Below are 27,662 nucleotides of genomic sequence, written 5' to 3'. Positions count from 1 at the left end.
ATCACCCAATCTGGTACTGTCCAGTACTAACTAGATCTAGAACTCTCTACTCGAAGGGGTCTGTACAAGCGAGGTGATGCGACAACACTCGCGGTGCCAGTGAAGGACAGAGCCAAGTAAGTCGCAAGCACCCCCCAAAAGGAGGCTCCACACGCCTTCATTTTCCAAGTTCCCACGTCTCAACCACGCCCCCTCCTGGCCCGGCGCAGCAGGAGCGCACGCGCAGCTCCACTTCCGGGCGCCTCTCCTCCCACCCCACAATGCACTACGGCGCCGTCCTGTCGCAAAGGCCACATCCGGGCGGCGAATGAGCGAGTCGCTTTCCGTGCGCTGCGGCGGCGGCTGGGTCTTCCTGCTCCCGCCGCGCTGCCGGACGCCCCGACGGTAGCCATCTGCGTCGCAGTCGGCCCGGCGCCCCCGCCTCCGCGATGCCCCCCAAGAAACAGGCTCAGGCCGGGGGCAGCAAGAAGGCGGAGCAGAAGAAGAAGGAGAAAATCATCGAGGTGCGTACCCTCCCCCTCCGCACAGGGCTGTGGCTCCCCGGGCTGCGGAGTGCAGCTCCCGGGGCCACGTGTCGGCGCCCGGGCGGGTGGGCCCCGGCTCAAGTGGCTCTCGCCGCCCCTCATCGCTGTAGTGAGGCCGCTGCGCCCCCGCGCTTGCCGCGTCTCCACCCACGCGCCCGCCGCGCCCACTCGGCCGCCCAACGACCCCCGGCCCGGTCTTTCAATGCTCATGAGTTTCAGCGGTTCCTAGGGCTGTGCCTGAAGAAACAAGCTGAGCGTCCTTCTGGAAGGCCCCTCCTGACAAACCTAACGCCTTGATTTTTTTCTTTATCGGGCAGTGAGAGGTAGCGCTGTTCATTTTCAAGAGCCATCAGACTACTACTTGTTTTCTCGTTTGTTTTGCTGTTTGGTCCATCTGGAAACTTTAGTGTCAAGAACAGATGTTTCCCGAAAACCGTGGCCCAGCGGTCTTGTACATAATGCTTCGATCATACATGTAGTCAGAATTAAACATGTAGGCTCTGTCACAGTACCTGTGTTAATTGGATGCTCCCCGTTTACCTACACACACACACGGGAGCATATTATATAGTGCATTGAACTTGTAGGCATTCAGTGAATGAGACAAGGTATTGATTTTCTTAAGTGTTCCTCAAGCAGGTTTACAACAGTTGTATACGTGAGTTTCCTTAAGATAGGTAACGAAATTTCGCATTCGGTAAAGATGTTTCTTCCATACTAATCTTTCTCATATTGAAAAATAAATGGTACCTCATAGACTGGGATGTAGTTGGGAGAAGCTATGACTATTTTACAGCATAATGTATCTGAATAAAAAGTAACCTTTAGTAGGTTCGTTCTTTTTAAAATGCCAGAATGTTTTGGTGTTTCGAAATGAGATGTTTGCTTATGATCGTTTTTTTCAACATTGATTGTTACAGCCTTGAAAGATAGCAGTGAAAATACCACGGTTCCCTTATACACTCTAATGAGAACTTTTGTCAGATTGTATATAGTTAAAGTTGGCTGATTTAATTTAAGTAAAATTAATGTGAAGACATCTAGTGATTTACTGGCTGTTGTAGTTCTGAAGTAGAACTGCCATAGCCAAACATTTGGAAGCAAAACAATTGCAGAGCAGTGCTGGTGTGTGCCTTTAGTCTCAGCAGACAATTCTCTGGGTTCCAGGACAGAATGACCAGGGCACACAGAGAAACTCTTGTCTCGGGACAGATAAAAGAAAAGAAAGAAAGCAAAATCATTGTCACCCTTACATCTGAAGAAAAAAATCAGCATTTGGGAGACTTAAATCACTGGGAATAGTAATCTGGTAGCAATTCAGTGATATGCCAACAAAGGACATTCAAAAACTGTTTTACTTACAAACTACTGAGGTTGAATAAACATAACATAGATCACAAGACATTAATACTTCCATTTAAAAATAAATGTTACAAAACAATATAGAATACATTTCAGGCAACCTGGACCCGTAACCACTTTTAATTAATAAAGACTAAAGGGTTTTTGTTTGTTTCATTAATCTTTCTTTCCTGGCAGTGGTGGCGAAGGTCACTTAGAAAGCAGTCTGAATTCAAGGGCAGCCTGCTCTACAGAGTTTCAGGACTCCGAGGCTGCACAGAGAAACCCTGTCTTGAAAAACAACAAACAGCAAAATTAAAGTTATTTATAACAGTCTACTAGCCCTAAAAGTCATGCATATATTTTGTCTTCCTTCAACCTGTAACAAGATTTGGTTGGTCTTCTGGGTGTTGTACCCAAGGCGTCACTTTCTAGGAGTACATTCTACCAATGATCCATACAGTCTTAGTCAAGAAAGACTTTGTTTGTTTAGTGGTTGGTGTATTTTTGTTTTTGAAGTATAGAGAACTCAACTTTAGCTTTCATTCGTGAAGACATCTCCAAAGATACATGCATTAATGCTGGGCATGGGGACATACACCTTTAATCCTAGCACTGGGGAGCCAGAGACAGGTAGATCTCTTGAGTTCAAGGCTAGCCTGGTCTGCAAAGCAAGTTCCTGGACACCAGGGCTCTGTTACACAGAGAAACCATGTTTCAGAAAAACAACAAAAAAGACATTCATTTAAAGAAAAAAAGTACTGATTAAAATTATCCTAATACATACAGTAATAGAATTAAGCCTAGTTTGGTTTAGTTTATAATTACTCTAAAACCCTAGCATGTCTTGACAGCTTTTAGAGCTACGCATTGAGTTTATATTGTGGCTTCTTAGTAGAATTTCATATAAAAACAGCCCTCTACTGATTTTAGTAATGAAAGAAAAGTATTGTGTGCATTTACTCTTCTTTTAAGCTATATCAGATATTGTGGATTCACTATGAACATGTATTCTATTCTTGAAATGAATATATCACATAGTGTTGTGAAGTTCAAGTTTTATTCTCTGTTCACATATTGTTCCCAAACAGCATATAACATTTGTTTACTTAGAGCCAGAATAATACTTTGAGATCGGCTTTGAGCAACAGAAATTCTGATCGTAGACTAGGCAGAGCCTGTAATCCCAGCTGAGACACAAGGATTTCAAGTTTGAGGCCAGTGTAGACTACATAGTGAATTCCAAGTCAATCTTGGTTGCAGTGCAAAACCCTGTCTTACAGAACAAAAGAAAAATAAGTATAATTCTTGACTTGAGTTGGGGATATGTTTGGAATTAGGGCAAGCAGATAAAAAAGATTGTCCCCTGGGGACATGCAGCACTGAAGAACAGTAATCTAGACTGATGCAGACAGGACCCAGGCTTATAAAGAGAACAGAGAAACCGTTTCATACATAGACAACAAAATATGTTAGGTTGTATGAGACAGAGCCACTGAGTTAGTATGGTGTCAGCTTCTGCCTACCCTAGGGTCCCAAATAATAAAACCCACTTACCTTAGAACACTGTCAGTGTTGACTTTTTCCTGCTTCATTTTTTAACACCTTTAAGGAGTGGAAGCTGGCCTGTAAAGGGAGTAGGATTGCTTAAGAGTCAGAGGAGAGAAGAGGTCAGAGTTGTTAAGGCTGGAATTGGGCATGTGGAGACTCGGAAGCAGTCCTTTCCTTACAGCCTCTTTTCTGAACTCCTTTTCATTCAGCTTCTGAATTCATCCACTGAAATACACCCTTTTTTCCCTGTAACTTTTGAAACCTTATACATCAATAATTTTGTAATTTCAGATTCACTGAAACCTACCTAATATGTTCCCACTCTAAATCCATGCCAACTTTTAGGTAAAGGTTTTTCCCAAGCCCAGAAAAAGGCTTTATTGATAATTTGGGTTGTAAACCAACCTACTTTTAAGATATACTAGTGTTACTTCAGAATGTTCTGTGTAGAAGACTTTCTGTAGCTGGGGGTTTAGCTCAGGTAGAGTGCTTACCTAGCACACATGGAGCCCCATGTTACTCTAGCACCACAGGAACTGGGTGGGTATGGTAATGTTTCTGTAATTATAGCACTTTGGAGATAGGATCAAGGAGATCAGAAGTTCAAGGTCATCTTCAGCTATATATTCTGTTTAAGGCCAGCTTAGGCTTCATGTGGGGGTGAACCATTCTCGTCTGAATGGCTCAGAAAAAATCATAGGTTTTGGTGATGGGAAATGGCTTGGGTTAAATATGCTCATAAAGGTCATTTTTAGTTGACAGATATTCAGCTAGACAGTTTCTCGGTATTGTGGCAACAAGGGAAGAGCCATGTGTAGATGATGCATAGCTACTTTATTTGTCCCAGATAAGTATTAGTACCTTTTATGTAGCTGAGATAACAGACACAAAGGTTAAATAAATTGTCCAGGGTTACTTAACTGGCAAGCAGGAAGCCAGGATTTAAACCCAGCAAGTAAGGCCCCAAGTTTTCTCTCAGCCACTTTGTATAGCCTTACTGTTGTAAATCTTCTAATTCAGAAAGTTGAGATTCTTGAGATTATATTATTAAATAGAACTTTGAAATATGTCAAAGTTTCTATGCTTACAATTGAGATAAACTAGTTGATTACATGTTAAAGCAATGAGATTAAACCTCAAAGCTTGCTGCAGTGTTTGTTTGTTGTTTTCCCTTTTCAGATCTGGAATTTTATACCTCTCCTAGAAACTACTATTGGAAATACTTTGCTCTCAAGCTGCCAGGGCCCCGTGTGTAGCTTCCCCCTCCCATCCCCATTCCACCCCCTCCCCCGCCTTTTTTTTCCTTGTTTAAATCTGTGTCTATATCTGCTTTACTATCTGGTCTTGTTTAGTCACAAGTTTACTGCCTCTCTGTATTTGCATATAGGGCAAAGCATTTAATAGATGCTGATGGCACTTTGGTCATCTTGTTTTACCTCAAGTCTCCCTTTTCACTCCTGATAGCTCATTACTGTACAAAAAATATAGAGCATTTCATACTTGGTTGTAGCCCTCCCATCTGACACATGAATCTTGATCATTTTACCTGGGAATTGGCTAGAATATTGTTTTGTACAAATAGAGAATTTTATTGATTAAAAAGCTTGATAGAGACAATTTCAGCTTGTAAATGTGTTTCCTTTTTCATATTCATAAGCTTCATAATATGTATATATAATTTGTAATAGCATGCTGGGATACTAAAACATGAGGCAGGCCTGGCAGTGGTGGTACATGCCTTTAATCCCAGCATTTGAGAAGCAGAGGCAGTCAGATCTCTTGAGTTCAAGACCAGCCTGGTCTACAGAGTTTCAGGACAGCCAGAACTATGTAGAGTAACCCTGCCTCGAAAAAAATCAGCAAAAAAACCTAAGGCAGACATTTAGATAAGTAAAGCAAAAGTTAAGTAAATGATAATGAATAAACATCTCTGAGCTTCTTACTGTTAAAAACATTGAAAGATAGTATTGAGTTTAAGATGCTATAAAGCTTACGTTGTATTGCATAGTTTCAGATCTTTTGATAGTTTTTATTATTTCAGACTAAATGTTTTTCAGAGGATCTCAAGTTTCATTCAGAATACTTTTTGGCCTCCTGCAAAATCAAGAGAATGAAAAGGAATAATACAAATTTTGTTTTGAGATTTAGAGCTATCTGTAATGTTTAGCTACATGTTAAGGTTGGCAGCTCATGGTTGTGTTGGTTACTGATTTAGAGCAGCAGGCAGGACTGAGTGTTCTCTGTTGTGAACTAAACTTGCTCTGTAGAATTCTGGAAAACAATGCTAGGAGATAGGACAGTACAGAAAATAAGAGGCTGAGAAGTTGATTAAAGATGTTAGAATGGCTAATAGTTAATGCCCACTCCCACTCTGTAAGACAACCCTACCACAACAAATAGGTGTATATACTCATTAGAGGGCTGGAGAGGTGTTCTCTTCTTAAACACCAGGCACAGAGGCTTAGGGAAAAGTGGTTAAAATGTGAGACTGAAGCCAGCTATCGTGTGGCACATGCTTATTGTGCCTCAGGAAACTGAGGCAAGAGAATTATATCAGGGCTATCCTGGGCTGCATATACATCTGCCCTCCACCTCATCCCACCCACCCCCGTAAAAAAAAAAACAGACCAAAATATCCACAAAATGATCTGTGCAATAACCTAAAAGATAACTGACCACTACCTGTCCTCTTTCCCTGCCCTACATTCAGGCTTATTAATCCCCTAGCCAGATTCTTACAGAAAATGAAATTAAATAAATGAAATAGATTTCAGATACCAATGTCCCATTCGTGCTGGGGCAGATCTCACTGAATTGGTTTCTTTGGGTTGTTGTAACAAATTACCCAAAACTTTTACAAGGCAATTTATTTTCTCATTATTCTGGAAGATGGACATTTGAAATCTAAGTGTCATCACACTCATGTTCCCATTCTGAAGGCCACAAGGGAAGAAAGTCCTTGGCTTCTTCCTAGTTTTTGATGTCATCTAGCAAATTTTGATATTCCTTATTAAAATTTGGTAGATAAAAGTTTTCAAGGGATACCATTTAACTCATTACAGTCTCTAAAACTATGTGCACACATCCTTACCTATCTGAAATCCCTTCTAAGGTCTTTTGTTCAGCATACTTACTAAATATGAGATAGAGAGCCAAGGATCACCAAAAGTGCTGATCACAAAATGAGAATCTCTATAACTTACCTTCTCATGTACTAATAAAACCCCAAATTTAACTAAAATACTGTTCTCCAGTTAAATTTGTTTTATAGTCTTAGAAACTTAGTATTTTGCAAAATAAGTTCAGCAGTACCTCATCTTTCAGCATACACTTAAAAAGTACATCCTGGGGTCAATTGGGTTTTGAAAGGACATATATATATCCCCTATGCTAAAGGTTGTAAGATATCTTGTAATTGAAGACTAAGAATCTAGGATTTGGTGTTAAGCTCAGTAGTAGCGGGATTACACCATATACACATTGCCCTCAGTTCTACTATGAACACTGCAAAAGAAAAAGTTGAGAATACTCTTCACATAGCATTTTCCTCAACTTGTTTGACTGTGGAAGTACGTATACCAAAGTTCCCAAAGACGTGATAATCTGAAACACAGGATGCAAACAGCATAATAAGGTTTAATATCATCTTGATGCCGGCCAGAGTTATTTTTAAAGACCGAAATTGAGAAAGTGCCTTCACAAGATTGACCTTATTTCTTGATTGATGATTGATGTGGGAGGGCACTACATTGGGTAGTGCCGCCCTAGTCTGGTGATCCTAAGTACTATAAGAAAGGTTAAGCAAGGTGTGGGAAGCAAGCCAGCACTTCTCCATGGCCTCTGCATCAGTCCCTGCTCCCCAGGATGATAGACTACATAAGATGAAATAAATCCTTTTCTTCCGAGTTGCTTTTGGTCATAGTGTATTACAGCAATAAAAACCCTAATGTTTTACATATTTTTGTGTTGTAAAGAATCTATTTTCAGGGCTGGAAGGATGGCTCAGCAATTAAGAGCACTGGCTGTTCTCCCAGAGGACCCGGGTTCAGTTCCTAGCACCACATGGCATCTCACAACTGTAACTCCAGTTCCAGGGGATCTGATACCCTCATAGACAGGCAGGCAGGCAGGAAAAACCAATACACATAAAATAAATCATTTTTGTAAAATATTTCAGGGAGGCTAGGAGAAGAGGGAAGGGAAACTGGTCAGGATATAAAAGAATGTATTTTCTGAGGCTAGAGAGATGGTATATTAGGGTTCTCTAGTGTCACAGAACTTATGGATAGTCTCTATATAGTCAGGGAATTTGTTATGATGACTTATAGTCTGTAGTCCAACTCCCCAACAATGGTCAGCTGTGAATGGGAAGTCCAAGGATCTAGTAGTTGCTCAGTCCCACGAGGCTAGTTGTTTCAACTGGTCTTCTGTAGAAGTAGATTCCAGCAGATGTGCTGGCAAGTAAATAAATGCTAGTGGCAAAGAAGAGGGAATCTTCCTTCTTCCAGTGTCCTTAAGTAGGTCTCTAACAGACCGTGTGATCCAGGTTAAAAGTATGTGCCACCACACCTGCATTTGGGACTTGTTTTGTCCCAGGCTGACCTTGAACTCAGATCTCCTTGCCTTTGTCTCCTGGTATTAAACGCATGTACTACGTTACCTGGGGCTAAGCTTTTCATAGCCACTATCTATGCCTCAAGATCTCCATGCCAAGATCCAGGTCAGAAACTTGTGTCTTCCAGCTTCAAGATCTGGATCACAGGTGAGCCCTCCAATTCTGGAGCCACTACAGATGGCTTAGCATTTAAGAGTACTGGCTACACTTGCACATAACCCAAGTTTGATTCCCAACACCCACATGTTAGCTCGCAGCCATCTATAACTCCAGTTTCAGGGCATCCAACACCCTTTTCTGGCCTCCATAGGCACTGCACACATGTGGCACACAGGCTTAATGCAGACAAAACGCACATAAAATAAAATCTTACTTTTTTAAAAAAAAAAGCTATCAATAAGTAATTTTTACACATCATTGGAAAGATAGTAATAATTTACTAAGATTTGTCTATATTGTTTCTCATTTAGGACAAAACTTTCGGACTAAAGAATAAGAAAGGAGCAAAGCAACAGAAATTTATTAAGGCTGTCACTCATCAAGTGAAATTTGGTCAACAGAATCCACGTCAGGTAATTTAAATTGTATGCTCTGATGGAAATATAATGGAGCATTTATTACAGATTAAGTACATTTTGAAGTAATATTATCCTGCACTAAACTTCTTATATCTTATACAGCAGTACCTCTTGGATAATTCTCCAAGCTATTTTGATACAACTTTTTTTTTTAAATAATTGCATACTACATTACATGTATTTTATTTCTTTTTTCAGAAGTAATCCCTTTGTTTCCAGCTTTTTAACACAGTAATACTTCCACAAGAAATATCCTTGTACATAATGTTTTTAAATATACTTTTATTTCCCTTGTATAAATTATCTCCAAACAGACTTCTCTTTCTAGGTCAAATGAACTTACAATTTATCTTATTTATTTAATTTTGTGCATGGTGTTCCACATGCCATGCACCACAGTGTCCGTAGGTCAGAGGACAACTTTCTTAAGAGTTGGTTCTCTCTTTCCACTGTGTGCAATCCAATGACTGAGTTTTTCAGGGTTGACAGGAAGTACATTTATTCACTGAGCCATCTCTCTGACCCTGAACTTCTCATTTTAATACATTTGAACATGTTTCGTGGACTAATTGTTGACATTTTCATGTCCTGTGTGTAGTAGATGCTAAGGCTTCTTAATGCTTCCCTGGATAATAAGTTTAAAGTAACATTGTCTTGTTTTTCTCACTTCTCATGTGCTTGTTGTTATCTGAGTCTACACGTCTGTGACTTGTCTGTCTGGATTATCCAGCTACCCAAAATTATTGGTTGCCTTTTTCTTACCAAAAAAAAAATGTTGACAGTGCTTTTTGTTTTGTTTTGTTTTTGTTTTTGTTTGTTTGGTTTTTTTGGTTTGGTTTTGTTTTTTGTTTTTTCGAGACAGGGTTTCTCTTATAGTCCAGGGTATCCTGGAACTCACTCTGTAGACCAGGCTGGCCTCGAACTCAGAAATCCGCCTGCCTCTGCCTCCCAAGTGCTGGGACTAAAGGCGTGCGCCACCACTGCCCGGCTGCTTCATTCTATTTTGCTGTAAAATATTTTTCTGTTTTTTTTTTTCTTCTCGTTCCCTGTAATTTGCAGTTTTTATATTGCTAGAAGAATATTAAATATGTCTCACTTTGCACTGGATGGTTATGTGTAATTTTCTTAGGTTTTGTTTTATTTCTGATTGCTTCATTTTCAGTCTGAAGTTGCATATTGGTTCAGCATTTTACCACTGAACTGGAAGATAACACTAATATAGACAGTAGTCCTTACATAAGAGTTGGTAACTATAGCCTCTCTTTTCTTCAGATTCTTCAGACCTTTCATCTCATATAAGATTTAACAGATAAGAACTTTTTAAATACTTTTTAAATTTCTTTTTTCCTTAATTCTTGGCAATAGTCCTTGAACATAGAAAAGTTTTCAAGTATATTTTTAACTACAGATTTTTAGTCTAAAAATATTAGCATAATATATCTATGAGATTACTAATTTCTTATCTAAAATCCATTTCTCTTCTTCATTCTTTCTCCAAATCAGAGTCTCTTGCCTTCTTTTATCCAGTTCTTTCTTAGAACCAAAAACTAGTGTTCTCTCAAAGTGCTAACTTTACCTTGTTTAGTAAGGACTTCAGACTAAAACAACTAAGGTCCAAAAATGCTATGTTCTTTTTTAAAGAAAAGGCTTGTTGTTTGTTGCTGGTGTAATTAGATCTAATAAGATAGCCATGTTTGTACTGAACAAGGACAAAGTTTTAAAAACTTGTTCCCTAAGCAATGCAGTGTGATGAGTTACACAGCCTGAATTGTATTAGATATTATAATACTCAAGTGAATTCACCTACCATGGATTTGGACGTCCGGAGGAGTCCTGTAGAATCACTGCCCACAGGTACCAGGGGATAGATAGCCTTGGAGACAGCTAGATTTGTGTTGAATCTACCTTTCTTGTTGCATGGTTTTAAATTGTTCACTGATAGTAGTTTTATTGTACAGTGGAAGGACAGTTCTCTCCTGTAGGATTCCTCTGCTTTTCTAGAGAACAAGGTTTCAAATCCTGAACCACTAAGCCATCTAGCCTCTTTGCAATTGATTTCTAATTGTAAATATTTCAAGTAGTTTATGAGCCTAATCAGCAGAGGCTACTTTTATTTAGAAGAAAGGGGAATAGTTTGCTGTTGTTTGAATGCTTCCCCTTGTGTAGTTCAAGTCAGGGCTTGGGATGACCTAATTGTAGCATTTGTTCATTCTTCTCCCAGGTGTGTTTTGTTGTTACCCTTTCTGAGAGCATTTTCTTATTAGATTTCTCTTTCTTCCTGCTGTTTGAGTCTCTTGTGACAAATTAGGTTCTGTTTTATCTCGGACTAGACCCAATCTAGTTGCAGTGGAGTCAGTATCTGTCTGCTGCAGCTGCCTTTGAATAGCTCCGCCCAGATGCTCTGTATGCATCTCATGCTGGTCTGTCCAAAACTGAGCTCGTCTCCACCTCCTGCCCTGAAACCTGTTCCTCCTGTATTCCCAGTCTTTTTCAGCAGCACTTACTGTGCGTGTGCTAATCTCTTTCTCCTCTTGCTTATGGCCAGAGTCCTTTAGTTCTCCTAAAATGCTCTCTTCTTGTACTAATACATGTTTCAAACACTAGTGCTTTTCTACCTATAATTGCAGGAGATTCCATGCCTTTCTTCTTGGATTGCTAATGTATCCTCCTCAAAACTGAACCTGATCTGGTTACTTACCTATAACCCCTAAGTTAGAGTTTTATCACCTGGTAAAGTCTAGACTTGCCATTGATGTTCTCATATCCTGGTGGTCTCTGGACCTTGGTCTTTACAGTGGTGGCAGGTTCTTTCTACATTCTTTTTTGGTTCGTCAGAAGAATTCCTCTATAAAGTTATCAGCTATATCTAATTTTCTACACATATAGACATTCTTTGTTTTCAGAGTACTATGTATATTGTATTATAATTGTATGTCTGTCTTCTATATCATTCTGAACTTCTTCTAATAAGCATCATGTATTCTCTGTTCTCATATAGGGGCTGAGTTATAAATGTTTAGATGGATACAAATGTATTAATTATATTAGGTATGTAATTGTATTGGGTATGTAAAACATGTTACCTAGAACTATCTTCTGTTATCTACTACACTGACAAAGTTAGTGTTCTTCAACAAGGGCACTTGTAGTTTGTGGTGGTACTAACCATTATTGTGTCACAGTACTGGTCAGGATATTTTCATTGATGTCAAAATGTATTCTTATATCTCTGGAATATAAGTTTCTTTCTTTGGAAAAAATAACTTCATTTGAAAACTGTTTGCTAAATGCCAGGGTTAAATGTTTAATAAATGCTTGTTGACAAGAGCTTTTTAAACCATGAGTTTTTGAATGTACTTTAATTGGGTAATGTTACCTAATTATAAGAAAAAATAATTTGTTACAAGGCTTATCAGTTTTAATAGTTTAACAATAGCTAATGTGTAAGCTACTTAATGTAAAAACTATACACATATAAATATGCAGATGTTTTTATGTTAGTAATTACTATATAGTAAAAAACAGTTTGCAATCAGATTTACATTTTTAACTTGGAAATGTAGGTAGCACAAAGTGAAGCTGAAAAGAAATTGAAGAAAGATGACAAGAAGAAAGAGCTACAAGAACTAAATGAGTTGTTCAAACCTGTAGTTGCTGCACAAAAAATAAGTAAAGGTAAAATTTAAATACCAGAAGAACTGGTTTTATTACATATAATTCGTGTTTCAGATTTGATCTGTGAGGAGCTGGAGTGATGGCTCTTGCTCTTAGGACCTGGTCTCAGTTTCCAGCACCCATAGCCAGTGACTCCGTCATTCATAACTCCAGCTCCAGAGGATCCAATGTCCTGGCTGCCTCAGTCACCAAATGCACATATGGTACACATGCATGCAGGCAGGCAGGCATTCACACATATGAAACAAATAAATCTTTTATTTTTTTAAGGCTTTTATTTGATTTGTGTCTGGTGTGGTGATATGTGCTTTTTATTCCCAACACTCAGAAGGTAGAGACAGGCAGATCTCTGTGAGTTCAAAGCAGCCAAAGCTAAACAGCAAGACCTTATCTTAGAAGAATGAAAACAGTTTGATTTTGAAATTTTATTCTTGTGCTTTGATGAGGGGTGCCAAGAAAAAGCTGTGGTTTCATAAATCATAAGCCACATACATATTTGTGGCAGTATTCTTTCATTATGTTTTTCTTTGCCTCCTGTCTTGCTGACTCCACAGCCAAGAGACTATAGAATAACCTATGTTTTGGTTTTTCCATCTCAGCCATTTATCTTGATAAAAATTAAAAGAAAAAAAGATATAAAATGCTATGCAAAGAACTTTTAAGAAATCTCTAACCAAATAACTTTTCTAGAACATTAGTAAATAGAAAATAATAATCTAGGCAAAAGTAATTATAGCCTAGATATAAGCTATGTCTTATCATCCGGCAGCCTATAAAAAGATGGGGTGGGGACACGGAAGAGTAACAGCCAATACTGTGCAATAGGAAGGGGGTCCTGAACATGGGTTACCTGCCTGTAATGTAAATGTTACTTCCCATTTGATACAGGTGCGGATCCCAAATCTGTGGTATGCGCATTCTTCAAACAGGGACAGTGTACTAAAGGAGATAAATGTAAGTTCTCTCATGACCTCACTTTGGAGAGAAAATGTGAAAAACGAAGTGTTTACATTGATGCAAGAGATGAAGAACTTGAAAAAGGTATTTCTTAAGTTAAATAAGTCTCTTTTTTGGTTTCTTACTAAGACACATAGTAACATATTGTTACAGTATTACTAGTATTGTTTACAAAGAACAATTGGAATTTTGCACAAAATTTAAATAAATGGTGCTTGGAATACAGTGATTCAATTCTGATTTGTCTGCCTTTCTTCCCTTCCATGCTACCATCTCATTTATTTAAACTGCCTGGGAGCTTGGGTTGACAATTTGGTAATACTGTGTATGCCTCTCTTTGTTGCTTCAGAGATAATTGTTACATTATGAATATTACAGTGGAGTGTTCCTGTCTGTTCAGAGGCCTGTGTTATTGGAGGAGGAGATAAAACCTGCTTGTTGTGTCTTTATTTAGATACTATGGATAATTGGGATGAGAAAAAGCTGGAAGAAGTAGTAAACAAGAAGCACGGTGAGGCGGAAAAGAAAAAACCAAAAACTCAAATAGTATGTCCTTTTCTTGAATTGTTTTGTACTGGATTGCTGAGGATTAGAAAATTACTTTTCACTATTATAAGCTACAATACAACCCGATTTAATTTGGGAGTTTTAATTAGATTTTGTAACAAAAGTGGTCTAAAAACTGAGTGACCAAAGTCTCTAAAACAGTTTTCTGGAGTGATTCTACTTCCCCAACTACAAGTGAGCAGAACGGGACATGGGAGCATATGCATGTCATCCCAATAGGCCAACTGCAAGTTTGATGTAGGCCCGGGCTACAAATATAAACTTTGTCTCAAAAAAGCGCATGAATATAATATACTTAGATAAGAATCTTCTTGGATGTGATAGAAGTAGGCCTATTAAGCCAACTCACTTAATGAACTGTTTTATTTTAATACTGTAGAAGTTTTTTTAATTACTAGCTCAAAATATTCTTATATATGAATTCAAAAAAGGGGTGGGTTTGGGTAGGTAGTATCCTCTAATGTACTGGGAAATCTGCTTATAAACACGCAGATTATTCCTCAGCTTCTGTACTCAATGTCCATATATCTGTATCCTGAGTGTACATCTAGTGAGGTCCTACTCCACTAGAGGACGTACATAAATTTTGGTTCATAAACACTCTTTGGGTTTTGGGGATTTTGTTTGTTTGTTTGTTTCTTTTTGTTGTTGTCGTTGTTGTTTGCTGTGGAGGGGGTGATACTGGTGATTTTTTTTTTTTTACTTGTAAAAGTTATTGCCTGACTAGCATAGTTGCACTTTGAACACATTTGTGTTTGAAGGATCACTATTTTTGTATTGTGTTCCTTTTGAACCTTGTATCCTTATGACTCATGTACAGAGTTGCCTGTTTAGTCAAGCAATCCCATTAGGGTTTATGTCATAATTGCATAGGATTTTTCTTTGTTTTGGCTTAGTTTTTCTTTATTTTTGCTTGCCGTGCTAGAGGTTAGACCTTGGGCTAGATTTATTTTTAAAAGCTAGACTTTTGGATTATATTTACAAAGACTAACTGAAACTAACTGTATCCAGAGTAAAGGCTTGGGGATTTTGCTGTTGTACTTTGTGGTTTGATTTTAATTAATTATGTGTAGTGTGTGTGTGGTATGTATACATGAGCATATGTGTCTATAGAGGCCAGAGGCCAAGTCAGATCTCCTGGAGCCAGAGTTCTAGACAGTTGTAAGCCTCCTGACATTAACCACTAAGCCATCTCTCAAGCCCCTGATGTTTTGTTTGTTTGGTTGGTTTGGTTTGTTTGATTTAGTTTTGGGGTTTTTGTTTGTTTTGTTTAATTTTTTGTTTTTTGGTTCTTTTGACATGAGGTCTCAGACTGTAGCCCAGGCCTTGGAACTCTTCAACAGTGCTTTTTGCCTCTGCTTTCTGAGAGCTGGAATTACAAGGATGTGAGCCACCGGACCTGACTTTGTATTGGAGCATTTTCAAACACTTTTGTGTATAGATTTACTTTGTACATAAGTGGTTAGCCTAAGGATATATTACTTGTTCCATGTACTTAAGTGAGATAAATTCACACTGCATTACCACTTCTAAATCATAATTGTCTCTATAGGTGTGCAGACATTTTCTTGAAGCTATTGAAAATAACAAGTATGGCTGGTTTTGGGTGTGTCCTGGAGGTGGGGACAATTGCATGTATCGCCATGCACTTCCTCCTGGATTTGTGCTAAAGAAAGACAAAAAGAAAGAAGAGAAAGAAGATGAAATCTCATTAGAAGATCTAATTGAAAGAGAGGTAACAAACATCTTTTCTCTTAAAGGCTATTTTTAATTATTTTTGTAAATTCTAACGTTTACCACTTGGGGGCAGTAGCATGTTATGAAAGAGAAAATAATAGCATGCCCTTTTCCTAAAGTTATGTACTTAAATTACTCTTGAGTATCTCTTGAGTGTAAATTTTACTATATACATTAGCGAAACATACTTTAACTATATGAGTTATTTTTTAAGTACTAGTTACTATTGTTTTCATGCTGTGAGGTTATTTAAATGCTTGTTTGTACCTTATGTTGATGAGACTTTGAGGCTCTTTCCTTGGTGTTCTTTTTTCTTGGTAACAGACTATATGTGTGTGGAAGGAAGCTCCTTTTGGTTTTGGTTTTGTGTTTGATCTGTCCGGTTAGAGGAGAAGTAGCTTATGCAGCTACTCCTCTCTAGTTCAGCAAAGCACTGACTTGTTCTGAGTTAGACACATTGAGGATAAGGGGGAGCTGCGATTATTTGGGAGTACTAGATTTAGCATTGTTTGCTTCGGTGTGCATGTAAGTGGCTAATATTACATTGTATACACTCCTACAGTGGCCCTGTTGTTTGTATGTCACATAGGATAAAATAGTAAGAGTGGACATTAGAGTCAAATATGATCTAAAAGACACAGATGAAATGTGGATTTAATGTGATGATTTTTTAAATTTATTACTTTTACGAACAGTTTCTCATGACAGACTTTTCTGCTCAAGTTAAAGAAATTTACCTCACAGTGTTAGGTTTTATGTGTGTGCGCGTCTGTATCTCATTTCCATGCAAAGAGAAAGCACCATAATTTAGTCTACTTACGGTTTTAGGGTGGTCATAGGGACAGAATTATCTACATTGAAAGAAAAATGCTATTAAACAACTATGAGTGACTTTAAATCTCTTTGCAGCGTTCTGCCCTAGGTCCAAATGTTACTAAAATCACTCTAGAATCTTTTCTTGCGTGGAAGAAAAGGAAAAGACAAGAAAAGATTGATAAGCTTGAACAAGATATGGAGAGGCGGAAAGCTGACTTCAAAGCAGGAAAAGCACTGGTGGTATGTTCAAATTCACACGAATGATCCCTCATTATTTTATCTTACAGGTTTTAAAATTCACAATTCAGTCTTTCTTTAGTCTATGCAATGTGTCTAAAATGAATGCTAGCATTTCCCCTGAGATATTTGTGTACCTTAATAGATCAGTGGTCGTGAGGTATTTGAATTTCGTCCTGAGCTGGTCAATGATGACGACGAGGAAGCAGACGATACCCGTTACATTCAGGGGACAGGTGGTGATGAGGTAAGAGGAAGTTTTGTGTTTACTCACATGTTTATCCTAATGGGCTGGATAGAGAGAACAAAAACGTGGTTAAAACAGCGCATGAGCGCCGGGCCAGAGTCTAGGCTTCAATTCTTATTTCCATCAATAAAGGAATTTTCCATCAAAATTCCTAACCCAGGCTGCTGCTTCTCAGAGTGAATTGAGTTCAGTGATGTTTATTCATACGGTTGATTTCTTTATAGAACTTAGGGTAGTGCATGGCACATAAGTTTAGTGCTATGTACAGTGGATGTTTTTAAAAAACAAAAACTATTTTTCAATCCCTTTAAAATAATCTCTTTGTTTATCTAAAATTGTGTTCTGCAAAAACAGTCAAGGAATATTTTTTCTTCTAAAAAGTTAAGGGGGAGAAACATGAGTAATCATTTGTTTTTACATGATATTAATAGTAATTTTGTTTCCTGAAGAAAATGTGTTAAGGTTAAAAGTGAATTGAGGAGACTTATTTGTAATAACTTTGCTTTCTCTGTATTTATAAAGGTTGATGATTCTATGGGTGTAAATGATATAGATATAAGCCTGTACATCCCAAGAGATGTAGAAGAGACGGGTATCACAGTGGCCAGTCTTGAAAGATTCAGCACATATGCGTCAGATAAAGATGGTAAGTATGCTGCAGTTTTCAGAGTTCTAAAGAACCAGGAAACTATTTAGAGGGAGCTAAACCTGCCTGGGAAAATTCACATTTTCAGGTTACAGACTGGAAATAATAAACATTTGTCTAAATATAGAAGGTAGTGGAAGCTATAGAAAAGATAACCTGGTGGGTACTGAAACCATTGACTAAGCTTCTTAAAGGAGACCAGAAACAAGTTTAGAGATGTAGCTTTGAGTGTTACTCTAGAATTCTGTATGACTGTTTACAAATAACAAAATGAAAGTCATGTGCACCAGTGTCAGAATGAAGGAGCTCGGTCAGTCAGAGTGAGTAAAAACAGTCTAGAACACAGTGCACGTATTGGGGTTATAGGACAGACAAAAAAGGAAGTGCTTACAAAATTTAAGAGACATGAGTGTCAAAAAATAATGGTATAATTAGAAGTAATCTATTAGCTCCAGTTAGGCAAGGGGTTACTGGAATAAGATGTCTATTTTACCACAACAGTGTAGTGATAGGGAGAATGAGGGATGAATGAGTCTACAGGCCAAATGTCTGAAGCAAGTGTGGTCATAGAGAATGGGCTTTTAGGATATGGGAAATAGGAATGTGTGTGTCACAGAAAAGAGGGGCTACAGTAGAGGACAAAACAAATGACAGGAGAGAAAGGCAACAAGACATGGAAGTGTAAGTAGTGATTTAGTGTGAGATTTAGTGTGGAAAGGCTTTCCAGGGACTAAATGGACATAAAGATCTGGAGTTTGTACTTAATTGTCCCTTGAGTAAGGGGTTTGAATACTAGGTTAAGCATATGTGCCATGAAAGAAAAGCACAGCCGGGCAGTGGTGACTCACGCCTTTAATCCCAACACTTGGGAGGCAGAGGCAGGCGGATTTCTGAGTTCGAGGCCAGCCTGGTCTACAGAGTGAGTTCCGGGACAGCCAGGGCTACACAGAGAAACCCTGTCTCGGAAAAAAGGGAGGGAGGGGGGAGGGGGGAGGGAGGGAGGGAGGGAGGAAGGAAAGAAAGAGAAAGAGAGAAAGAAAGAAAGAAAGCAAAGCACAGAGGAGTACAAAGGCAAAGGCTGCGATTGGAAAGACTAATAAACCTGATTTTTATTATGAATTGTGACTTAAAGCAAATGGCTTACTCCTCCAGACTCTGAGATGGACAGCAGTGTAGATACTGAGTTGCTCTTTCTATAAGGGATTTAGTGACAGAGTGGGCATGAGAAATGTTTAAATTAACTAAGCAAGGCCACTAAAAGTTGAAGAGATAGCATCTTTTGTATACCAAAGCTGTATACACTAGGGTGTTTTCGTACATGTGTAGTGCTAGAGACCAGATCCCAGGCCTCCACTCTAAGCCTAAATATCCAGTCCTCGTTCTCAGAACTTCACAATTAGTGTGTTCTGTTAAACTGAAAGCCAAGTAACTGGTGTACTAAAATGACATGCTACTGTCATTTTGTGCCTAGTTAGTCTAACAAAATGTATGTGGGCATTGACTGTTTGAGAACCAAGTTACTAAGTCATATAAAGGACACAGAGTTATAAAAATTTCGTCTTGCCCTCAAATGTCTACAAAAACAGGATTTCATAGCAGACACAGATAATTGGTACAAGCTTGGAAAAGGAAGGCCTGCTCTTATTGCTTGAATTTCAGGAAACAAAGTTCAGTTGCTGATGTAGTAATCTTATTTCTAGACCTTACTGATCTCAGGTTTTTTGGTGGGGTTGGGTTGTTGTATTTTTAGAGAACAAATTAAGTGAAGCTTCTGGAGGTCTGGCTGAGAATGGTGAAAGAAGTGATTTGGAGGAGGACAGCGGAGTGGGAGGACAGGAAAATGGGTCCATCGATGCTGTTCCTGTTGATGAAAACCTGTTCACTGGTGAAGATCTGGATGAACTAGAAGAGGAATTAAACACACTTGATTTAGAAGAATGACAAGGAAGAAAATGAGATCAGCTCAATATGATCAACATGAACTGAGATTGACTACGTTAATTGTTTTGCCACCTAGAATCAACAGGATGTTTATTTCCCCATGATGATTCTGGAAGGATTCTATCCTCCACAAAAGGAATACTATCCCTGCGTCTTCTCTTCTGACTTTGACTACATCTCATAGTAAGTTCAGAGTAGTTGGTGATAAATTAAAAATGGTCATTACAGAAGATGATTGTTGTTGTAACTGTCCACTCATGTAGGAAGTGTAACTGCTTTTCCAGCTTTTGGTTTTTATTGGGCATGTGTAATTTTCAGGAACAACAAATTCATACTTAAAATACTTGCGTTTGATGCAGTTTTGAATGAGTGGTTTCCTTTCCTATGTATTTATATGTTTTAGAGACTGCCTGAAAGGTGAGCACTGTACTTGATAAAGGAAACTGCATATGCAGATTCAGTATTGTACATCTGTGAACGATTAGGTGGACACTGAGAATGGGACTTGTTAACTAACGCGACAGGGTCAGCTACAGTGCCCTGTATTAAAGCTGTTTGAAGTTCTCCCCTTTTTTTTGCCAATAAAGTTGTAAATAAAAACCATCGAACATCCAAATTCAACTATGGGCCTTTTTTTTTAAGTTTTCTATGAAAGGTTCCTTAACATTCCTAGCTTGATATTTTAATTAAATATTGTTTATATTGGTTATAGGCACAAAAAGCAAAAATTTAATGGATTTTCCTCATATGTTTTATATAACCATAGAATACTGACAGTATTAACAGTTATCTTTTCATTTCCAAAAAGACTAAATACTGTTACTTTAATTCCAAATTGTTAGATCATCAACCTAATTAAATACCTCCTACATTTAATTCTTCCTTGGAATCAACATTACATAAAGTTTGGTGACTTGTTTACAAGAAGGTAAATAAATCCACCAGAAAACTTGGAACTCAGGGTCTTGGCTGAGGTCTCACTCTCCCTGGAAAATTTAAGAGTAACAGCATATTTTAAATAGACATTAGGCTAGCACTAGATAACTTGAGTCGGTGTGGTTTTGTGGGATTATTATTTTTTAAGTAGTCAAGGATTGCCGGTCCACACCTTTAATCCCAGCACTTGGGAGGCAGAGGCAAAGGCATTAATATCAGAGTTCGAGGACAGCCAGGGCTACACAGAAAAAAACCCTGTCTTTGAGAGAAGGGAATAAAGGTATATAAGAAAATAGCATTAAAATATCAACCCTCATTTCTTTTGTGCCTCAGAGAGATTATATGTTAAGTTTCTGGGTTTTAGCCTGGCCATTTATTCCCAGCACTCACTTGGGGGCAGAGATGTGAGTTTTAGGCCAGCCTGGTTTACAGATCGAGTTCCAGAATAGCCAGGGCTACATGGAGGAGGAACCCTGTGGGGGGGGGGGGGGGGAAGACCTCTCTGGGCTTTAGGTTTTATTTACCTGTAACTTTTGTTTGTTTGTTTGTTTTTGTTTTTTGTTTGTTTGTTTGTTTGTTTGAGACAGGGTTTCTCTGTGTAGCCCTGGCTGTCCTGGAACTCACTCTGTAGACCAGGCTGGCCTCGAACTCAGAAATCCGCCTGCCTCTGCCTCCCAAGTGCTGGGATTAAAGGCGTGTGCCACCACCGCCCGGCCTTTACCTGTAACTTTTAATACTGATTGTTAGGCCAGGATGGATGTACCTCACCATAAGAGTGCTTTGTTAGCATGTAAAAAAAAGACCCCAGTTCTAAAATTTTGTTTTTTAAAAACTTGTTTTCTATGAATGCATTCAAAGTCTAAAACCTAAGAAAAAGCTTGTATATCTTGTTAATGGGCAACCATGCCATTTGTAAAAAATATTGTTTTCTAGCTTATTATATAGTTAACACTTTTAAACATAGACTATCATGAATCAAGTTTATTTCTGGTCTACTTTTTCTATAAAAATACTGTTTTATAGTTTTAATCTATAAAGTATTTCTTCCATTTTTTTTTTTGTGGAAAAGTTTAAGATTACTTAGTTGTTTAATGAAAAAATATTTTCAAAATAGTCTAAAGAGCCTGCATCTTTTTTTTTATTGTTCATAGTACAGTTACTCTACATCTGTGCAGTTAACCTGAAATTGAGTATGCTTTTTCAAACTATATCTAGACTTAATTTTAAATAGTTTTTATTCCAGATTTCTCTTACATAATTCCCATTGTATTCTAGTTTCAGTGTATAACTTAATTTATTTCAAGAGATCTAGAGTTTAGGAAATGAGAGACATAAATATAAGCTTTCTACAAGAGAGGAAATGTAGCTTTAACTTACTTCCTTGTGCTTGGTTAAATGAACTCTTCTTTTCACCTTAGATTGGGTCTCATGAGACCACACTACTATCCTATGTACATACAGCAGAGTCTAATGCAGAATAGTTAGACTGAACTTAACCTTACCTTTGCATAAGGTTATAAGGTTTGCATAGTCTAAGCTCCACCATATGAACTGATCAAAATTGTATAATTGTACAATATCTCTTTAATTTTGACCAGTGGATGACTTACTTCACAATATGATAATAACAAAGCTGCAGGCTCAGAGGTTTAGATATAGATCATTAAGAAAGCCTCACAGCCAGTGTTAAACCCAAGTGGACAAAGGGCACTTGGGACAGAAATGAGGAGATTATTGTGAGTGTCTTGTATTCAGGGTGAAAACTTTGTACAAAGAATGTTCATCATCATAGACTATACATCTTGCATTTGTTCAGTATAGGACTATTCTGATAGAAATACAATTCGGTAAACGTTTCCATATACTTAGCTCACTGTTGCTATACTATCAACTCAAATATGTGTGTTAGTGAGTGAATTTCAAAAATTGAGAATTTAAAAGGGACTGCCAAAATCTTCTCTTTTGGATTCTTCAATCCTTTTTTTTTTTTTTAAAGATTTATTCTTTTTTTTTTTTTTAAGATTTATTTATTTTATTTATGAGTACACACTGTAGCTGTCTTCAGACACACCAGAAGAGGGCATCCAATCTCATTATGGATGGTTGTGAGCCACCATGTGGTTGCTGGGATTTGAACTCAGGACCTCTGGAAGAGCAGTCAGTGCTCTTAACCGCTGAGCCATCTCTCCAGCCCCGGATTCTTCAATCCTTAAGCATATATTCCTAATGATAGCTATTTGAATAAAGGTGACAGTTCTCAATTAGTAGAGATTAATAGAAGCTTAATTTTAGTTAAAGTAGAATTTGGTGGTACACTATATCTTCAAAATCAAACCTGAATAAAATATTAGTATAGAATGTTTTAAATATTCCTTTTCTAATGTCATATATTTGTTCTTGTATTACTGGTTTTTATTAATGTAGAAAGTGACATTTTGTTCATCCAATTAATAATTTTGTAGTTTTCACATAGACAAGAGTAAAAACATAACTATATATATATATTCTGAACTGTCTAACCTATTTTAAGATATCATCTCTGTATTTTGAATGTATATCTTAGAAGGGATTATCATACATAATAATAGTATATTGTTTTTATATCTAATGGCCTAGTCATTAATATGGGTACTTTTCTAATGAGTCTATGATCAAACTTTGGAATGATGTTTTGTTTTGTTTTATTTTGTTTGGTTCTTTTTGGAGCAGGGTCTTAATGTAGTTCTTGAGATTTCATTATGATTTGTTGTTTGGGTGCGTAGGGAATGTTCTTTGTGAAAATAAAGTAGTAGATATTTATCATGCAAGGGTGTTATCGTCTAACCCTCCTCCCCCAATGACCATAATCTCTTAACATCTGATCTCATTTTTAAACAAATATATATGAGATAAACAGACCCTTGCAGGACTCGAGTACCAAGGCTTAATGTGCCTTAGTCTGTACTTCAAAAGACAGTAAAGGCTGGGGGTTTGACTCAGTACTACAGTGCTTGCCTAGCATACACAAGACCATGGGTTCAATTCCTAGTACTGGAGGGTGCAAAGTTGTAAGTGATGCTTTAGTTTCCTTCCAAATGTGCACCTGTGTTTCAGTCAGTCGTGAATCCTAAATTATAATTTTTTGTCTTGGGAAACTGAATTTTAGTGACAAGGGTCATCTCGCGCTGGGCAGAGCAGACCGTGGAGTGAAAGGCTTCCCATCCCCCTGCCCCGTGAGCTGGTGCACAGCAGCGGGTGGGGGCGTCTCGAAAACCGCGGCTCTCAAGAGAAAGTCGCGTGGCAATGAGTCCAGGATTTCAAGAGACATGTGGAGTTAAACACGTCCAGATTTATTGACACAGCGGGTTTGGATGGTAAAGAGCTCTCCTGAAACATGTCGGAAGGGGTTTGTTTATATATTGGAAGTGGGCGGGGCTTCAGGTAATTTTGAGGCAGAGACCTGTTAGTCCCGTGTCGTGTTTTTTTTTTTTAAGATTTATTTATTTATTTAATGTATATGAGTACACTGTCTTTGTCTTCAGACACACCAGAAGAGGGCCTCAGATCTCATTACAGATGGTTGTGAGCCACCATGTGGTTGCTGGGAATTGAACTCAAGACCTCTGGAAGAACAGTCAGTGCTCTTAACCGCTGAGCCATCTCTCCAGCCCCCGGGTTTTTTGTTTTTTTTTGTTTGTTTGTTTTTCGAGACAGGGTTTCTCTGTGTAGCCCTGGCTGTCCTGGAACTCACTCTGTAGACCAGCCTGGCCTCGAACTCAGAAATCCGCCTGTCTCTGCCTCCCAAGTGCTGGGACTAAAGGCATGCGCCACCACCGCCCGGCTAGTCTCGTGTCTTATGTGACCTAGTAAGGGGACATCATGCCAGGTCTCTGGGTTCTGGGGGCGTGGCCGAACACTCAATATTCTACAGTCCCACAATCTAATACTGTACATTTTCAGAACAGCCTTACAGCTTGTACAGAAATGTATCAAAGAATGTATAATTGGGGGTATTAAGCAACAAAAGTGCCTGTCCTTGAGTCTTCACACTGCTAATAATCAGAGAAAGGAGAAACCTCAGTAGGTAAATCTGGTTTCGGTCAGTAATTTTGTAATTTATCATTTGAGCAGAAAAACAGTTGTATATGTGGGGCTAATTGTGTTAAATTACACACATTTACTTCACTCTGTTGGCCTGGTGTGCTAAGAATGATAAGATATTCCTAGATGTCTTATATCAGTACCCACAATAGAGGGAAAATGTTATTTTTTTTTTAACTTCTTACTTACCTTAATTAAGAAACAGTATAATAGTTGTGTATGGTCATGGTTCACTAACTTTTATACTGGAGAGCTACCTCCAACCCCCTACTGAGAAGGAAATTAATTGTTTAATGGCTTTAGGGGTTGTGGGTATGTGTGTTTTCCCCCAAAGCAATTTTCTAACAGAAAATATTGGCTGTTTTTGCATCTAAAGTATCTAAAATGCAGCCTCCTGGAAGTGGGGTTGATGGCTCACACCTGTAACACTTGGGCGGCTCTAGGGCAGCTTCAGGATTGCTTAGATACTGTAGGATGCCACCAAGCATCTCCTGATATCCACTCTGCCCTGTGCTCTCCTGAAAAAGTGTCTTCTTCCTTAACTTTCCTTCCATGAGACTCTCCCATACAGTCATTCTCATTCTCCTTCAAACTCATGGCCTTCTTTTTTCATTTATTATTAATGCTTGCATATGTATATATATTTGTGTACATGTATATGGCCTGCTCAGTCCATAGTTTTATAGATTTAATTACCTCAAAATCAGAGACAACTAAAAGTACTAATTGATAGGATCTATTACTAGGTAGTTTCTGATTGCAAACATCTGTGAAAATTGATAACTTTTATTTATTTTTTTCAAGGAAGTTGGGGATTATTACTTCCTTTTGTTTGTTTGTTTGTTTTTTGTTTTTTGTTTTTTGTTTTTTGTTTTTCGAGACAGGGTTTCTCTGTGTAGCCCTGGCTGTCCTGGAACTCACTCTGTAGACCAGGCTGGCCTCGAACTCAGAAATCCGCCTGCCTCTGCCTCCCAAGTGCTGGGATTAAAGGCATGCACCACCACCGCCCGGCTGATAACTTTTATTTAAAAACAAGGTACAGATCATAGAAGTATTAACAGCTGAATTATTCATAAGGTGAGCCAGGGTCTCAGTGTTTACAAGGCCAAAGGGGCATTCACAGGGACAAAAGTTTAGTAACATGCTAATATTCATGTGCCTTTAGTGTACAAAAAGTAATACCCATAAAGATAAACGTGCCAAAACAGGTTGAAAAATGCAAGTCAGAAATTTTATATTAAAAATGCTTTTCTAGGGCTGAAGAGATAACTTATTGGTTAAGAGCATTTGTTATCTTACAGAGGATCTGGGTTTGGTTCCCAGCCACCACATGCTAGTTGGCAACTATTCACAACTCCAATTCCAGGGGATCTGACTCCCTCTCGTGCCCTCTGTGGATACTAGGTATGCCTAGTGGTGTGTATGCATGCATACATATATACATGCATATATGCAAACATACATTCAAAACACTGTGCACATAGATATTTAAGAAATTTAGGTGCTTTCTGAAGGTAGATGTGATAAAAATCATTTTCTTGATATTAAATAAGCATGTTGACTCTTAACATGACTGTGAAATAAAAAGCTCTAAAAGAACCACTTTCCTTCCAAATAAGAGAGTCAGTTCACTTCCTTCCTAAAAGTTGTCATCTATATTGCAGATTGGGGTTGTCACCACCGAGATACTTAACCTGTTAGCACCAGCCTTCTGTGCTGAGGGGTAAACTATACATAGCTAAGTCATCAACATGGAAAGAACTACCTATGCTTGTTTAGGGATTTTGCCGCCACAGTCCTCTTTGGTTACAGAAGTATAGTTCAAAGAAAAGCAGGATGAAATGAAGTGAATTTGAATTAATGAGAGTGTTCTGATAGTTTACTTTTATAGCTTTTGTCAAAAATACCAAGTTTAAATTTTTCAAGGAATGAACTTCAGGATAATGAGTCATGCTTTTGTCTTGTGCTTCACTCATCTTAAAGTCTGGGCAGAAACTGAAGTGCTGTGGAAGAATAATTTCTTTTGCTGGTGCCAGGGCTTAAACCCAAAGACTCTTGACATTTAGCTACATCCCCAGCCCAAAAATTGTTCAGAGAAGCATATCTCTCCTGTATTTTTCTGATTGTTATTTTTAAATATGCACACTTAAATGCTTAACAACTGGTGTCCAGAGTTTCTGGAAATTTCAACTGGAGGAACTGGTTGGAATGCTTGGCCAGGGACACTCCCGTGGAAGCATGCCTAGGCACTAGGAACATACTACCCTCTGCTGGAGTTAGCCTTTTAGCTTTGACAATTTAAACACATTTGATAGACAAAATCATCTTAAACTTTATTTTAAGTCTGTCTTACCTTTTTTTCCATGATTTTTATTTATAAAATAGTTTGTTCTTAAGTTGAATAGAGTCCTTATGCTTAGAAGTCTACCTGTTCACTTGGAAATCAAATAAAAATAAGTACAGATTTTTTCAATAAGTTTCTTAAATACGTAGTATGAAGTTCTACTATTACTTATGTTCCTTGAACAGAATTGCATGACATAAACAGGTTTTAAAAGATTGTCAGTGCTTACTCATTTTTCTTTTCCTTAGATAGTTAAAGACCAGATGCAGAACTGACTGAACTTGTCCTGAGGCAAACAGTAAAGGCTTGGTTAGGAAAAAGCTTAATCGAGCTGGAGCATTTCAGGTGTTGACCACAGACTCTGGCAGCTGGCAGGTTTCTTCTTGCTCTTAGGGTTGTGTCTCATTTAGTTGCATAAGTAAGAGTCTACACATTCCCTATAGACGTTCAAAGACCATTCTGTAAAAATAATATTGTACATTGGCTTTTGAATGGATATATGGGCCACTATTTTAAGTAAAACATTTTTTCCTACTTAAATCTTAAATTATTAGATCAGGTGAGGTGGTGCACACCTTTAATGCCAGCGCTTGGGATACAGTTTGAAGCCAGCTATGACAATGTAGTAAAACTGTCTCAAAACCCAATCAGAAATCATAGGTTAATATCTAAGTATAAAGTAAACTAAGTCTCAGAGATGAAAGATAATGCATGCATCCTATTGATAGATCCCTGTGATGAAACTAAGTATGTTCTCAAAGGTCTTCACTCAACTATTAATGGCTTTATTAAAGTAAAATTGGGAGAGTAAACATATGTATTTACCTGTCAAACCATAGTCAACATATAGTATGTTTATCATGAATCTTT

General features: G+C 38.1%; 1 protein-coding gene across 1 annotated transcript; it reads left to right on the top strand.

Annotated features, from left to right (window-relative positions):
* The first annotated feature begins 318 nt into the window (after positions 1-318).
* Zc3h15 (zinc finger CCCH-type containing 15) lies at positions 319-20,053 on the top strand. The gene is made up of 10 exons (XM_028762923.1): positions 319-503; positions 8,502-8,603; positions 12,173-12,284; positions 13,173-13,325; positions 13,696-13,787; positions 15,361-15,543; positions 16,455-16,601; positions 16,744-16,845; positions 17,368-17,491; positions 19,242-20,053. The coding sequence occupies exons 1-10, from the start codon at positions 429-431 to the stop codon at positions 19,430-19,432; spliced, it is 1,281 nt and encodes a 426-aa protein (XP_028618756.1). The 5' UTR covers positions 319-428; the 3' UTR covers positions 19,433-20,053.
* The last annotated feature ends 7,609 nt before the right edge of the window (positions 20,054-27,662 follow it).

Source organism: Grammomys surdaster, unplaced genomic scaffold (assembly GCF_004785775.1).
Source record: "Grammomys surdaster isolate TR1022 unplaced genomic scaffold, NIH_TR_1.0 136, whole genome shotgun sequence".
Classification (NCBI taxonomy): Eukaryota; Metazoa; Chordata; class Mammalia; order Rodentia; family Muridae; genus Grammomys; species Grammomys surdaster.
This window is presented reverse-complemented; position numbering and strand designations above follow the sequence as displayed.